This window comes from Triturus cristatus, chromosome 8, assembly GCF_964204655.1.
Source record: "Triturus cristatus chromosome 8, aTriCri1.1, whole genome shotgun sequence".
In the NCBI taxonomy this organism is placed as follows: domain Eukaryota; kingdom Metazoa; phylum Chordata; class Amphibia; order Caudata; family Salamandridae; genus Triturus; species Triturus cristatus.
In genome coordinates, this window is record NC_140591.1 from 1,199,202,173 (window position 1) to 1,199,216,977 (window position 14,805).

General features: G+C 44.9%; 1 protein-coding gene across 2 annotated transcripts in view; it reads right to left on the reverse strand.

Moving 5' to 3' along the window:
• Positions 1 to 14,805, reverse strand: part of VWA3B (von Willebrand factor A domain containing 3B) — a 983,684-nt gene that overhangs the window by 98,141 nt on the left and 870,738 nt on the right. For both annotated transcript variants that reach the window (XM_085622889.1, XM_085622888.1), the window contains 2 exons: positions 3,204 to 3,320; positions 2,978 to 3,099 (listed from right to left, as the gene is read on the reverse strand). In XM_085622889.1, coding sequence (XP_085479015.1) covers positions 2,978 to 3,099; positions 3,204 to 3,320 — 239 coding nt within the window. The remainder of the gene's footprint in view (positions 1 to 2,977; positions 3,100 to 3,203; positions 3,321 to 14,805) is intronic.

A 14,805-nucleotide genomic window follows, 5' to 3' on the forward strand; every position in this document is an offset into this window, starting at 1 on the left:
TAGGAAACAACTAAAAACCTGGATCTTCAGCCTTTCTGACAAGTACGTACTGGACGCCATCTAATCCCGCCTTCCCTCAACCTCAAGCATACTTTCTAGTTAGCGCCAGGATGCTCCTTCCGGAGCGACAGTCGCGCTCTATAAATACCAATACCAATACCAATATTGTTCCATGATTTATAACACTTTTGTAGCTGCGCAGACTATTCATTTGCTGAAAGAAGGGGGAGTGATAATGTATGTCAGCATACTACCCTGAAGAGTGTGTTGGACAAAGAATGTGCCTAGGGAGCTGGTCAGAGTTAGCCATTCAAACTAATGTCTGGTCCAATAGCATCAAAGACTGAATGGAATAAATAATAGTCTCTGATGCAGTGCCCATGAAACAAACTGCTCATCACCTTAATGTTCTGGTAGACCCTGTATGTGTTTTTGTGCGTGGGAGACTCAAGTCTCATGAAAAGAGCTCTAGAAGAGGCATGTTGCTGGACAAGCGAGTGCTAGCCTCTGGTGGGTAATTAGGGTCCATCGTAAAGCAAGTGACTCTTGCCACATTATCAGAGCACAACACTACTAATTGTTGGCGACAAATGACGTGATGTGGGTACAGGCGTTTTTACCCGAATCCCAGTTGGGAGGTGCCCTTCTGGCTCTTGTAATTTGTATATTATATCATGCCTGGACAAGTGTGGTGGGATACCCATGTTAGGGTTCCCCACCCTATATATGAACTCCTTGCATTGCAGAGTTCTCCATAAGGTTTGTGGCAATTAGCGCTTGCTCTCTCACCTATTCCTGCATGTATCCTCGAGCCTCCCTCAGGGATGCCTTTTAATGCCAAGTGCAACTGCGTGGCTTCTATGCCCAAACTGAAGGAAGGGGAAGGAGTGATCTTTTGTTTCTATTGGGAATGGTGAAAGCAGTTTCAGCTGGAAGAATTAAGATGTGGCCTGAATAACGCCTTCACAAAAGAATTGGCTAAAGACAAGACCAGGGCGCACGCTTCTTTCAGTGCTGCAGAATACAACTCTCTAAGTTCCAATACACAGTTGATTCCATAATTCACCTACCTGCAACGTGTAGGTTGGCTTGAACTCATAGTGCTGTTTTGCAATGGGTTAGCCATTAATATTTTAAAGTTCTTCAGTGCCAGTGTTAGCACGGACACAACAGTCACACCATTTTAGCAGAGTACAAGTGACAGTGGCCCTAGCTGGGATAATACTGCTATATTTTATCATGAGTAGTGTCTGCAATTCTAATTTTATTTTTTAATTCTACATGTATTTAGAATTCTTTTTCTTGGCATTATTATGTTTTCAACTGATTTGAATTGTGCCAATATTCTTTTATTTGGACATATTCCAAATCTAGACACCACCTCTCCTTCTAGACTCCCACCAAACATCTGGCCCTGGCCACCATCCCACGGATCCGCAAGAACAGGGCTGGAGGAAGATCCTTCTCCTATCTCACTGCGAAGACCTGGAGCTCCATTCCTCTGCATCTCAGGCAATCACCATTGTTGCCGCAATTCAGGAAGGACCTCAAGACCTAGCTCTTCGACTGACCTGCAGATCCACCCCACCGCCTCAGTGCCTTGAGACCTTTACGGGTGAGTAGTCGCACTTTATAAGAAACCTGATTGATTAATTGATTGATTGATATTCTAGCCTGCTAACAGGCCCAATTCACAGTAAAGAAGTACTTCTTGTCACATGATACAATAAAATAATCAAATGAACTCCAAACAGTTGTAGGTAATTTTGAGAAAGAATGATTTATCTTTTTAGATGTGTTCAAGCCTTAAGAGGTTATTGTTTCCAAAAACGACCCTGTAACAAAAACAGCTCCGCAGGGGCCCAAAACCGGCCCCCACCCTGGCGGCCCACCGAGGAAATGCCCGGTGCCCGCAACGGCCAGTCCGGCCCTGTCCTGAAGGAAGAGAAGGATGGAAGGGGGCAAAACATCGTATAGGGAAAAATCTGTGGGGACAAGGCAGGGCCATGTCCCCACTAATTACTGACAGTAACACATAAACCCTAGCGAAGAATTTGGGGAGAGGATGTGGCCTAGCGGCTAGTGCGGTCCACCTTGAAGCTGGGGAACGAGTCTCGGCAGGGACGCTCAACATTCTGTGATTCAGGGCAAATCACTTAATCTCCCTGTGCCTAACAAAAATGAACGTGTCTGTAACGTAACTGGTGCTCATGTAAAGCGCCCTGATACCTTCGGGTCTAGTTCGCGCTATATAAAAATAAAAACATACAGCCAATACTGAGCAGCGTTTTTACCAATCAGGCATCTGTCTGGGTAGACACCTGGGGAAACTTACAATCACCTGAGCTTGAGGTCAATCAGCTAGTGTACAGGAAGCCTGCAAACAAACGACTAATGCAGAACCACTGGCGCCCAAATCTCCACCCTACTCACCTTGCCACACCTCATCTTGTGAAATAACTAAATCAACTTTTTGGACAGACAGTTGGCACAGCACCTAATCCTGAGTTTTATTTTGTTCCATTTGTAATATGAGTGTCATAAAACAAGGGGGATTGTGCTATGAACGTAACACTTCTTGGAATATGAATTCGCTGGTACAAGGTCTCAGCAGCATGGGCTGTTGTATCTTAATGCCTCATTAGGACAAGCCGCCCTCCCCTGAGAAGCACTTACCGTTTCCCAGTGACCTGAGAATGAGTCAGTTAATCAGTGTGAAGTGCTCTGCGAGCTCTCCATATCACAGCTCTTCATGCAATGTGCTGGGGCCTGGAAAAAGGAATTAGATGTACTCTAAACTGTTTTTTTTTTTTACAAGGCAATCGTGTTTTTCTCTCTCTTCTATTATCTCAAAGTTGTTAGTCCTTTCCGTAAAAACTGCCTTTATTATTTTTGTAGCTGCCTTACGTAGAATGCCACGCAGCAGCATAGCTTTTTCCACAGTATTTGCAGGACGTGCCGTCCTCGCGGTCATTACCTGCGCTTGCCTCCCACAGCCTTCCTCGTCCGAGATTATTTCCTCCCTTCGGATCCTCGAGACCTCGCCTGTGTGGCTTCGCAGACAGTACGTGTGATCGCCAAAAGAATAAACAATTGACCCTAATGAGAAATTTGAAATATGAATATGATTATGGGCCAGCAAAGTTATTTTGCATGATATAAATGTTGCTTCTACCGCCACAGGCGTGAGGAAAATAGCTCACCTTTGCGGTACCATCCATTTTGCGGACTGCGGAACAGTACCATCTGACCAGGGGTTAAGTGTGCTTCGTTTATTCCACTGTTTTTTGGCTCAGCTCCATCTGGGTTATCATTGTCAGCTGTGATAGGAGCAGGAGAGAGAGAGAAAAAGAAAATCAATGGGAGCCTGTCAGCACTACTACATTTTTTGTCTTTTTTCACAAATTCTCATTGGATGTAATCCTTTGGCGCTGTTTTTGTATGCATAATCCTTGCTACTTAGAAGGTTTTAGGTACATTAGAACAAGAAAGAATGTAATAAATGTGCTGAATATATTAGCCAGTGGTGAAAGCTGGATGGATAATGATTGTGAAAAAAGGATGATTAATGAACTCTCAATATTTAATATAAGATTATTATACCACTTGGATTCACATGACAATGAACAATTAACCATGCACCTACTGAAAGCGCAAAAAATATGTGGCACCTAAAAAAAGGATTATGTTTTCTGTCAAAATTGAATGTAATATAAATTTCCACCAATACACAGGGAGGCCCGATATTGGTTTTACCTAACCTTAATATGGACCCTATGATTTCCACTTCCCTTCGTCTGCTGTTCATTATCATTACTAACACTAAAATCATGGTGGCTATTTTGGCACGTCCAGTGTATAGGGCGGTCCCTTTCTGGTCCATCCTCATCATAATGGATTTATATTTGGCATGTCAACTGCTTGAAACCTACTGAAATCCTTTAAAAATCATTGGCTGTAGGAGAGTGGGAATTCCAGTGATTACCAACCCTGGGCAGAGTTAGCGTAAGTGGAAAAAAACTCCGCCACACTACACGGAGCTCGCGGTGATTTGTGGTGCCGGATGCTTGTCCGCACAGTGCAATCATCGCGAACGGCACCATGAACAGCGCAAGTGGGCGCTGCTTTCCTTTCTGCCGCTCGAGAAGATTTTTACTCGAGCTGCAGCTTTCTCAATGCGAATGGACAGTTTCTCAACTCGAGCGGTCGCGTTTTGAGGAACGCGAGCGAGGGAAAAAAATCTGCTGCGCAATGCGAAGCAGAGTTTTTGGGAACTCTGCGATCTCCACGTAACGTGGAGTGGGGTGCGGAAAACTAAGCAAAGTTCACAAGTGGAGCGGAGTTCATGCCCAGAGTTAGTGATTACCACACTGGATGCTGAGAAGGCATTTAACTCTATGTCATGAGTTTATGTATTCCAGCTTTTGCGTGACCCTATGGTGCTACTACTGGGTCTTCTATCAAATCAGACAGTTTTGTAATCCGGTTTCGTTGGGCTTGCCCTTTCACCTTCAAAATGCCGTATCACTGCCACTGAATGGGGAAATCTTCCTCTAAGTATGAGACTTCGGCTTGGATCTAGCAACCCATTATGAACATGAGAAGCACTTCTAGGACGTAGGTGAGCCAGAGCAGAGACCGAAAGATATCTGGGATGACTATCTAATTTACTAACCTCATCTGACTGTTGCCACTGTTTCTACTGAGAATGGTGACACAATTGGAAATGGGTGGAGTTAGTCAAGGATGCTTTGGGTACCTACTTAAATAACATCAAATGCTGCACCTTTCATTGGTAGAAGCTGATTTTTGTCTGCTACGCTGAATGTGACCTCTGTACAACATTGGACTGCAGAATCTTGACATTTATTTGTTTTTTATTTGCTTCACACACAGTGAAATGTCGAAGTAGAACCAGGTGGAATGAAAGTTGGATCTTTGGTGCTATGGGAGTATGCTGGAGCTTTGTCGCAATTTTTACATAGTTAAAAATTTAAAATATAAAATAAAAAACATGAATTTGGCCCTTAGAGGCATAGTTATGGTCGGCAACAGTGTGACTAGATATGGTGTTACACTAACTTTTACTTTGACGAGAAGGGAAAGGAGAGTTGGGGGCTCCTAGCAAACGGTACATGCTGTGGATGCTTCTCAACGGGATATAAAAATTCAATGACAAATTTAAAAGGAAGTCTATTGATCGGTATCGAAATAATTAAGTAGTTTACATTCCATTTTATAGGCAGTGAAAAAGAAGCAAATAGATTTTGCACCGAAGTTACCTGTTACCTAATATATTTTTTGGCATGTTGTAGATATTAATAAACTTTACTTCCTCGACCAAATTAGTATAAAATAGGAATAGCACATTGGCCGTCAAGACTACATCAGCAAGTATAACAGTTTGTTAAATCAGCTCAAAGGCTGGAGTAGAATCCAATATGTTGTAACAAAAAATGTGTTCTAACTCCTTAGTGGACCTGAAGTCACAGAGGTCGTTCAAGAACAAATCCTTTAGACACACTGCGCAGAGAGATGTAGTTTTACCATGCACAGTAGGATTCTCATATTGTATGAGGCATTATGTGAAAGTTGTCAGCAACACAGATTACTCAAAAAATATCAATATTTAAACGGTAAAGGGATTTCAGAAATTCATTAGAACATATTCAGCACACTCAATCATTAACTTGTTTCCTGCAATTCAGTATTGTCATTTTGATTACTTAAATAATAACATTCAGACATCCGAGCATTGTGGTTGCTCACTGATAAATACGTAACAATATAGAATTAACATTTCCCCACAGATTGTTATACAGTCTAATTCATGATATAGTGTTCCGTGCCTCACTTTCACTTGTTTTTATTTGGTTCATATTATTTTAGACTAATTCTCTTCTTTCGTAGGAATTTTGCTTGGCAACATAAAAAACAAGCATTGGCAAAGCCAATAGGTCTCGCCTTTGGGCCCTACTGGCTTTGCAAATACCTTTTGGCGAATCTATACAGCATTGGAAAAAACATTTTTCGCTGATGCTGTACAGCATCAGCCAAAAGAAAAAAAAGGAGTGATAACATGGCCACATAATTTTGTAGGTGCGTGCATGCATGAAGACGGATGCATACACACGTGTCAACACGCAAGCATCATCATGCAGGTGCGCACATTTATCACCTTGTATATGCAAGGCCACGAAAGGATGCGGGTGCCATTGTTTTTTATTTAACAATTCAAGATGGATCAGCAAATAAACGAAAATTACATTTGAGTACTGCAACAGCTATTTTTTGTAAAACAAAAGGGCTGGTAGCAACTTGGTGCCGCCCTCTCTAAAAAACATAAAATAAACAAGCATTGGCATAGCCAATAGGTCTCGCCTTTGGGACCTTATAAGTGTTTAGCCGTGCAACAGTTTATGTTGTTACACCAAGGATATTGTGCTGCATAACTAAATACTTATAAGGTCCCAAAGGCGAGACCTATCGGCTATGCTAATGCTTGTTATTAATGCACCCGATTCCTGCTTTTGCTGATTTGTTTTTACAGATATAGTCCGAACAACACCTGTTTCTCTGTATGTCTTTCTTTGTAAATAATGTAATGTAATTGATAATGAGCCTTCTTTCGGGTCATTTCCAATGCGGTAAGTCATCACTGCGAGACCAAAGGCTGTGCCCACTGTCCGAGAAGGGACTTAAAAAGGTTTCCTAGTGAAGCTTTACACAGCTGCAGACATACATATGTTTACACTGTACTGCATTTTTTTTATACCCGGGATGCACCGTGTTTGGCTTCTTCTAACACTAAAGCCCAAAGGGTACCCTCTGGCACAGGTGCGATCATAAGCTAAATCGAAGTGTAACTATACTAACTGCTGTTTCACTTTTTCTTAAAACATGAATTAACTATGGATCAATGTACGTTAAACATTAAACAATAAATATGGATTAATGCTGATGGAAAAGTTTAAAGAGTAAATCCCTTAAAACCGTGAATCCTACTAATAATGTTCTATGGTGGTGTATTGTTCTATTTTATAGCTGTAAACAACTTCTGATAATGGTGAGAATAAAAGAATGCGCAGAGCGCTTCGTGTAGTGTTTATTCCTTCCAATATCCTCAGTGGACAACCAGAGATTGCTACTCAGTGCTGAAATCGCTCAAGCTTTAAGAAGCTATTAGGAGGGGCTCTAGCGCGAAACTCCAAAGGAGGCCAGCAGCAGGACTGTTTCCTCCCTCCCTGCAGCGTCAGAGAAGCTGCAATGACTTTCAATCTGTTTGACAAATCCTGCGCCGTTCTCCCTTCTTTGCCATGTGCCTGCAGTGCCAGCTGCTGATTGAGGCATCCAGTACACGGTGGCAGTACTACCTTCATGGCACATCGAGTGCCACGGGGTATGATTAACTAGTATGTTAACCGCCACGCCACATAGCAAAGATTCTATTTCCAGGGTGCTGCCGATCGTGTGCACGCGGGCCTCTTTTTCCCTAATGCAGCCCTGCCGCTAATCAAGGTGTGGGTGCAATTCCTTGCAAACTTACCCCTGGTTGTTTTTACTGCGACACGTACAAAAGTGTGAAATGAAATAATATATGAGTCTGGGTCTAAATGTGGGTTATTGGCTCCGAGTGACAATAAACAAATGAAGTACAGGAAAGACGGGGAGGCGAAACCACTGAAGAAATATACAAAGGCATGTAATGTACATTTGGAAGTACACTTTTAGTAAACCAACCAGCTACCAAATTCCTCATTTTGTTCTGTACCTAAATGAAGGAGCATGGTCCCAACGCTTCTATCGGTTAAGTTGCATTGTAAGACAGCCCCTTAATTTGTGGCGGTGCTGCAAAAGCGTTGCATTTTGAGCCGGGCGAGTTATCCTAAATTTAATTGAATGAAGGTGGGGATGAGGGGTCGACTGTTAGAGCTGCATTTAGACAAAACCTTAAGATAGGGGGTTAGGGTGCGCCCAGAGGATGAGCTTGTGGAAATCTGTGTCTGCTGCTGAGACGTGACCGGTGGGGCTTACATTTGGTCTCCTTGTTTTGATGCAAATGTAGGATCAGTGTCCAGAGTGTCTTAGGCTTAACCCCTTCCACGCGCATGATGGAACCACGCCGTCATGAGCCACGGGCGACGTGTGCTCATGACGGCGTGGTTCCGTCATGCTGCGGCCGCTCCGCCCACGCGGCACTAATTCCCCGCCTGTGCGGGCGAAATACTGAGTGGGCGGAGTCGTGACGGAACCACGCCATCATGAGCACAGCTCGCCCGTGACTCATGACGGCGTGGTTCTGTCACGAGCATGGCGGCGCCGCGCTCACCCCGAATCCCCCCAGCGCCGCGGCGTAATTCGCGCCGCAGCGAAGGGGTTAAAGCTGCCTTTAATTTACGCATTTTACAGCTCCCATGAGGTGCGTGAGAGGAGCATTTTGACCGTGGTGATTGGAGTTAATAATCACTTTATGTAGGTTTTGAGGGTCCGACCAGAAGAGCGGCGTTTCTAACATGATGCGGCTGTTGAAGTTGCATTATATTTGAAGGAGATCGTGCCGTTCGGAGGTGTGCATAAAGAGTGTTTCTAATCTACTGAGCTACATGTAATTAAAGTGGACATGTATTCCTTAGAGGGACGGAAGCTGCTTATGAGTTTGCTTTTGTTGAAGGGGAGTGACGGGAGACGCTTGAACCTGGCTGCACACTTTCTTCTGTACTGAAGCGGAGCAGCACGAGCGTTGCATTTTGAACCGGGTGAGTTCTTTTTATTAAAAATGAATGAAGCTAGGGAGTAGGGGCCGACCGTAGGAGCTGCATTTTGGGTATAAACGGAAGGTAGGGGGTTGGGGTGCAGCCAGAGGATCAGCTTGTGTAAATGTGTGTGTGCTGCTGACACGTGACCGGCGGGGCTTGCATTTGCTCTCTTTGTTTTGCGAAAAATGTCAGAGCAGTGTCCCAAGTGGCTTAGGCTCCAAGCTGCCTTGAAAGTACGCATTGTACAGCTTGCGGAGGTGCGTGAGCGGAGTATTTATAACGTGGTGATTGGAGTTAATAATAACTTTTGGTAGGTTTGGAGGGTCCGACTGGAAGCGCTGCGTTTTTAATACGATGCGGACTGCTGAAGTTGCATTATATTTTAAGGAGATCGTGGCGTTCGGAGGTGTGCAGAAAGAGTGTTTCAAAAAAGCCCTTTTTCCAAGAAGCAGGAAGTGGGATAAGGGAGGGGGTGGCAAATGGTGTGCACTTTCACGGCCGCTTTGATGTTCTCAGTGGCCGCGCGGCTCACTGAGAACATCAAAGCGGCCGCAAATTGATCACACAGGCTGCCAAATGGTGCGCGTGCCCGGCGCACATGCACTGTAGTTGGCGGCCAGAAAGCACTAGTTTGCACTTCCAAAACCCCTGTTTACAAAAGCTCTCGCGAGAGCAGCGCTAAAGCGCTGGCTAAGGCGAGACCTAAAAAAGGAACTCTGAAGGTCAGAGGAGTGGGTGGGTGGAAACAACAGGAAGTGGGCAGGGGGAATACAAAGCAATAAAGCTAGGTGGTGGGGGGTGGTGCAGTAAAGCAGCACATGAGGGAGGGAGTACAACAGGGGTTTGGGTAGAAGCAAAACACGAAGCAGAGAACAACACAGAAGGCACTGGAGTGGGTGAGAATCCCACAAGAGAGAGACAGTGGTGGCTACAACATATAAAAGGTAGTGAGGTGGGGGAGGGGTGGGCCCACGGGAGGGGGAGGGGAAGTATAAAGAAAAAACCTACCTTAAGCTGACGTCTGCATCCCCCGTCACTCCGGGTGCTTCCTCTTCTGTGTCCCAGCAGGCACTGGGGCAGCATCAGACTCCCTGTCCAATACCCGCGCTGCAGAGCAGTGCGGGATTGCCTGAGCAGGCTGAAAAGACGCTCCACTCAGGTCAGGGAGTCTGTAGGGTTTCTCCAGCCTGGCTACTCAATGCAGCTGGGCTGGAAAAACTTAAGTGCGCCTGTGTATTTTGGTAGGCCTGTGACGGCCGGTCAAACATATATGTGCACATAACCCTTATCCAACCCCATCCCATGCCCTGGCCTTGCCCCTCCCGGCACACGCTGGCTGAGCCAGCTGCTTAAAAATAAAATAAAATGATTATCAAATATCGTTGTATTTTTTAGCTGCTGGCTCTGCCAGTGGGGTGACGCTACTCTGCCATTGTGGAGCAGCTGTCCCTGGAGAGAGAGCACCAAGGGGCATATCAACAACAACCAGCGATAATTATCGCTGAGCGCACTTAGCGCTCGGATAATTATCGCCGGCTACCGCCAATTTTTATCGCTGAGATAGCGTGCTATTAGCAACGCTTATCTCATCAGCGATAAAAATCCTAGCGCTAACTGGCTAACGTGAGATTATCGCTGGAAACCCAGCGATAATCTCACGTTAGCTAGTTGATAGGGACTCACAAACTTAGCCATGATATCCACCTTCCATAGGATATCATGGCTAAGTCAGTCCTGAAGCAGGCGTAAGGAAAGTAGCGATAACAGGGATTATCGCTACTTTTCCTGATGCTATGCTTCATAGCGTTAGGCTTGCTGATAGGAGAAATGTCGCTTAGCGACATTTCTCCTGTCATGCCAGGTCAGGAACGCCAACTTTGCATCTCATTAGAGATGCAAAGCTGGGCGTTAGGAATCCTGATGCTAATGCAAGGTTTCACGCGTTAGCGTGACCTTGCTGATTAGGCGATAAAATTATCGCCGCTTTTCAGTAGAAAACGGCCGCAAAAGCGTCGATAATTTTGTATCGCCTGCTTGTTGATATGCCCCCAAGAGAGGGAGAGAGCATCACCGAACATGGGGGCATGGGTTGGCTGGGAGAAAGCTGGAAAACACCTGCACTCTTATGGAATGTTTTAACCAATAAGAAAAAAGTAGTTCCTTAACTGTGGGCAGTGGAAGAATACAAGTCAGCCAATCAAAAGGTTGGTAAAGATGTTATGTTCTAGATAGGGACAAACACACGATAGGACAAAGAATGCCATTGAATAAGGACTGAGCAAATAAGACTGACAATAAAACCAACCAATGCTACGCAACGGGCAAGTTGTTAGCCCACTACAACATTTTTGCAACCTGACAGCAAGCACGACACCTAAATATGCTTTTCTACCCTTGTTTATCTCAGAAGAAATGCCCAGTTAGCTGAGTCTCCTTTTGAATGTGAAGTCAGATGCCATCCTGGATTTCTATGATTTTTAGGCATCTTAGGGGCATATGTATAAAAAACCCGTTTTGCGAGTCCTTAATAGCGAATTTTAGCGAATCACTACTAAGGACTCGCAAAATGCAATATATGTAGGTTTCACAATAATAATTGCGATTCCTACATATTCCTTAATTGCGAACCGCAAATTGCGATTCGCATTTAAGGAAAATCTTCCTATTCATTCCAATGGGCCTAGAGGCGCAATTTGCGAGTACCCATTAGGTACTTGCAAATTGTGAATGCAGTTTCAAGGATGCAAGGACACCCTGTTGAACCCCTGAAATATGCATGTGAGCACATGTGGCGCACATGTATGTGCTCCACATGGCACTTTGAAAAATGCAAAAAAGTGCATTTTTCTAGGAAATCGCAAATTACCACCAACTTGAAGTTGGTGGTAATTTGCGATTTCTTAAGGCAAATTCACACAACTTGGGTGCTTCCAGAATTGCATTTAAGGAATCGCAATTAGCGATTCCTTAAATGCATTTGCAAAATAGGGAATCGCACATTTTGCAATTCCCTATTTTGCGATGGTCTTTTGGGATGATACTTCCCAAAAGGCTTATTCCCGTTCGCGAACAGGAAAAACGCTTGATAAAGATCGCCCTAAAGCTCACTCTTCTTCACTTTACATTGTTTATGTATATCTGTTTTTTTCTTACATAGCGCATAACTAGTTAGAAAGCAAAGGGACATTGTTCACAGTGAGTGTTTTATGATGGGTAGTTAATAAGGGGGAGAAGGAAGGACCGGTAAGCTGGGCTACAGCATCACAGCTCCCATTTGCAGGGGAAATGGAGTGGCAAAGCACTGATCGGAAGAATTAATGTAATGGAAACAGATTGGAGTGGGAACACATGAAGGATGTTCTGTCATTGGGTTATTGCACGGTGATGAAGTGCTGCTTGAAGAGATCGGTTTGCAGCTCTTTGTGGAAGGGGAAGTGGAGAAGAGATGGAGCATGGCATTCCCAGACCAGTTTAAACAAGCATTGGCATAGCCAATAGGTCTCGCCTTTGGGACCTTATAAGTGTTTAGCCATGCAACAGTTGCATAACTAAATACTTATAAGGTCCCAAAAGCGAGACCTATTGGCTATGCCGTGCGGCCGCGAAAGTGAGGGTGATCGCGATCAAACATCAAAGCGGCTGCAAAGGTGAAAGTAATCGCGGTGTGCGCGCGCCGTCGCACATGCACTGTAGGTCTAGGCTGGCCTGGTAGCACTTTTTGGAGCCCTCTCAAACAGTCTCGCCAGACCAGCGCATGTGCTGGGTCAGGCGAGACCTAAAAACAACAAGGTGATGGATGGCATGCTTGAATTATTCTCAGCCACTGGCAATCACTTGGGGCTGCATCACAATCATCAGTGCTCATCCACCATGCCCTCTCAGGTTTGACCCAGTCAAATGCAAAATAGTCTTGACCCTATTCCTCACGGGAACAGTCCAGCCCAAACTGCCAGGTCTGGCCCTCCCTGAACCGGAACACAAGCAACCCAGAGCTGGGTTCACCCTTGTTAGGGTTCTTCAAGCAGGTATAGCTTTGTTCCAGTGGCACAGTGAGCCCGGGACCCACATCTGGGCTTTGTGCACCCTGCGTCACTGAAATCAAGCTGTACCTGGCTGAGGAGCCCTAACTAGGGTGAGATTGGACCTAGGTTGCTTGTGTTCAGGCTGGACTGATCCCATTGGAGCAGAGTCAAGATTAATTTGCATATAGCTGGGTCCAAACTGAGGTGGTATGGCATGCAAAATAAAAATGCGCTGGGATGAGGACCCAAGTAATTACCAGTGGCTGAGATTAATTCAAGAACTTCATTCTTCACTTTTTTTATAATTAAGTGAGTTGCCCTAAGTGGGACATGTATGCACATATGTGGATACTATGCACAATGTGTCACTGGAACCATGCTCAACCTGGCTGATGAACTCTTACTAGGGTGAAACCGGTACTAGGTTGCTGGTGTTTCGGTTCAGGAGGGATCTAGCCTGGAAGTTTGGGCTGTACTTTTCCCATTGGAGCAGAATCAAGACTGCTTTGCATGTAGTTGGGTCCAAACTGAGGTGGCATGGTATGGAAAACAACGATGAACCAGTATGTGACCATGAGTAATTACCAGTGGCTTAGATTAATTCAACAATTCCATCTATCACTTTTTTGTATACTTCAGTGTGTCGACCTAAGTAGGACAGGTATGCCCAGATGTGGGTCCAGTGCGCACTGTGTCACTGGAACCAAGCTATATCTGGCTTATGAGCCCTAACAAAGGCAAAACCAGTCCTAGGTAACTTGTGTTCTGGTTCAGAAAGGATGTGGCCTAGCAGTTCAGGCTGGACAGTTACCATTGGAGCAGATCAAGACTGATTTGCATATGGCCGGGTTCAAACTGAGGTGGCATGGTGTACAAAATAACGATGAGCTGCTAAGAGGCCTGAAAAATTAGCAGTGTCTGAGATTAATTGAAGCATTCCACCCATCACTTTTTTTGGTATACTTTACTGTGCTGCCCTAAGTGGGAGAGAGATGTCAAGACGTGGGTCCCTTGCACTCTGGGTCACTGGAACCTAGCTATATCTGGCTGTGGAGCCCCAGTTAAGGTGAAACCGGTCCTAGGTTGCTTGTGTTCCAGTTCAGGGAAGACTTGGCCTGGCAGTTACGTGAAGAATGTTTGTAATACTGATTTGAAAGATCAGAACTTGTTTGCATGGGGACTATTTCGCTATCGCTAGTTGTCCACCTGTCATTAACATTAGCTGTTCGTGGACATTGATATATTTGTAAGAATGGTAGTTATGAAATAGAAGATGGATGCTAGTTGAGGACAGCAAGTATAGGCCAATCTCCCACTTCTGATTTCCCTTCTGTTGTTTTTCTTGAATGAGTTTCATACGGGGAATGATTGCAAGGTGGTTGGTTGAAATGTCTATGGTTGTACAATGCACTGACTCTGAGTAGCAATGGCTGCTGTCCAGTTGCCAGTTCCCGGAAATATGATCTGGACCTTTCCTCTACCTTAAAGAACATATTCCATGACACAAACCTGCATGGAGTCTGCCATTTATGCTTCTGGAATGTGTAGCTGAATGCTCCCCTTTCCTCCTGGCTATGAAGAAGTTTAAAGGAAATGTAAAACCAGCCGGTCTATAATTCACACCCACAAATTCCCAGAAAGTCAAGGTTTCTAAGGCCAAGTTTCCATTGCAGACCAAGTACCCAGTATCCTGCTTAGCTGGGAAAATCAACACCCTCACCTTTGATGGTGTTTGGTTGCCCCTTAAACTGCAAGGGCTGGGAAAGGGTATATAATGCAGAAATGTCTGCCCTGCTGATGCTGCTGACATTTCCAAAGTGTAAGCTCCAATCCAGCCCAAAGAGAGGCACATTTAATCCCTTTCTACCCTTCACCAGAGCCTGTCCGCTTTGGGAGTTTGTTTCTTAAAAACAATTTTTTCCAAGTGGGTGCAATAAACACCCACTGGTCAACGTTCAGAGCCTTCACTGGAGCCATCGGTGCAGCTCTTCAACTGATGTCTCAGAGATCCCTGACTGCCTGCTGGG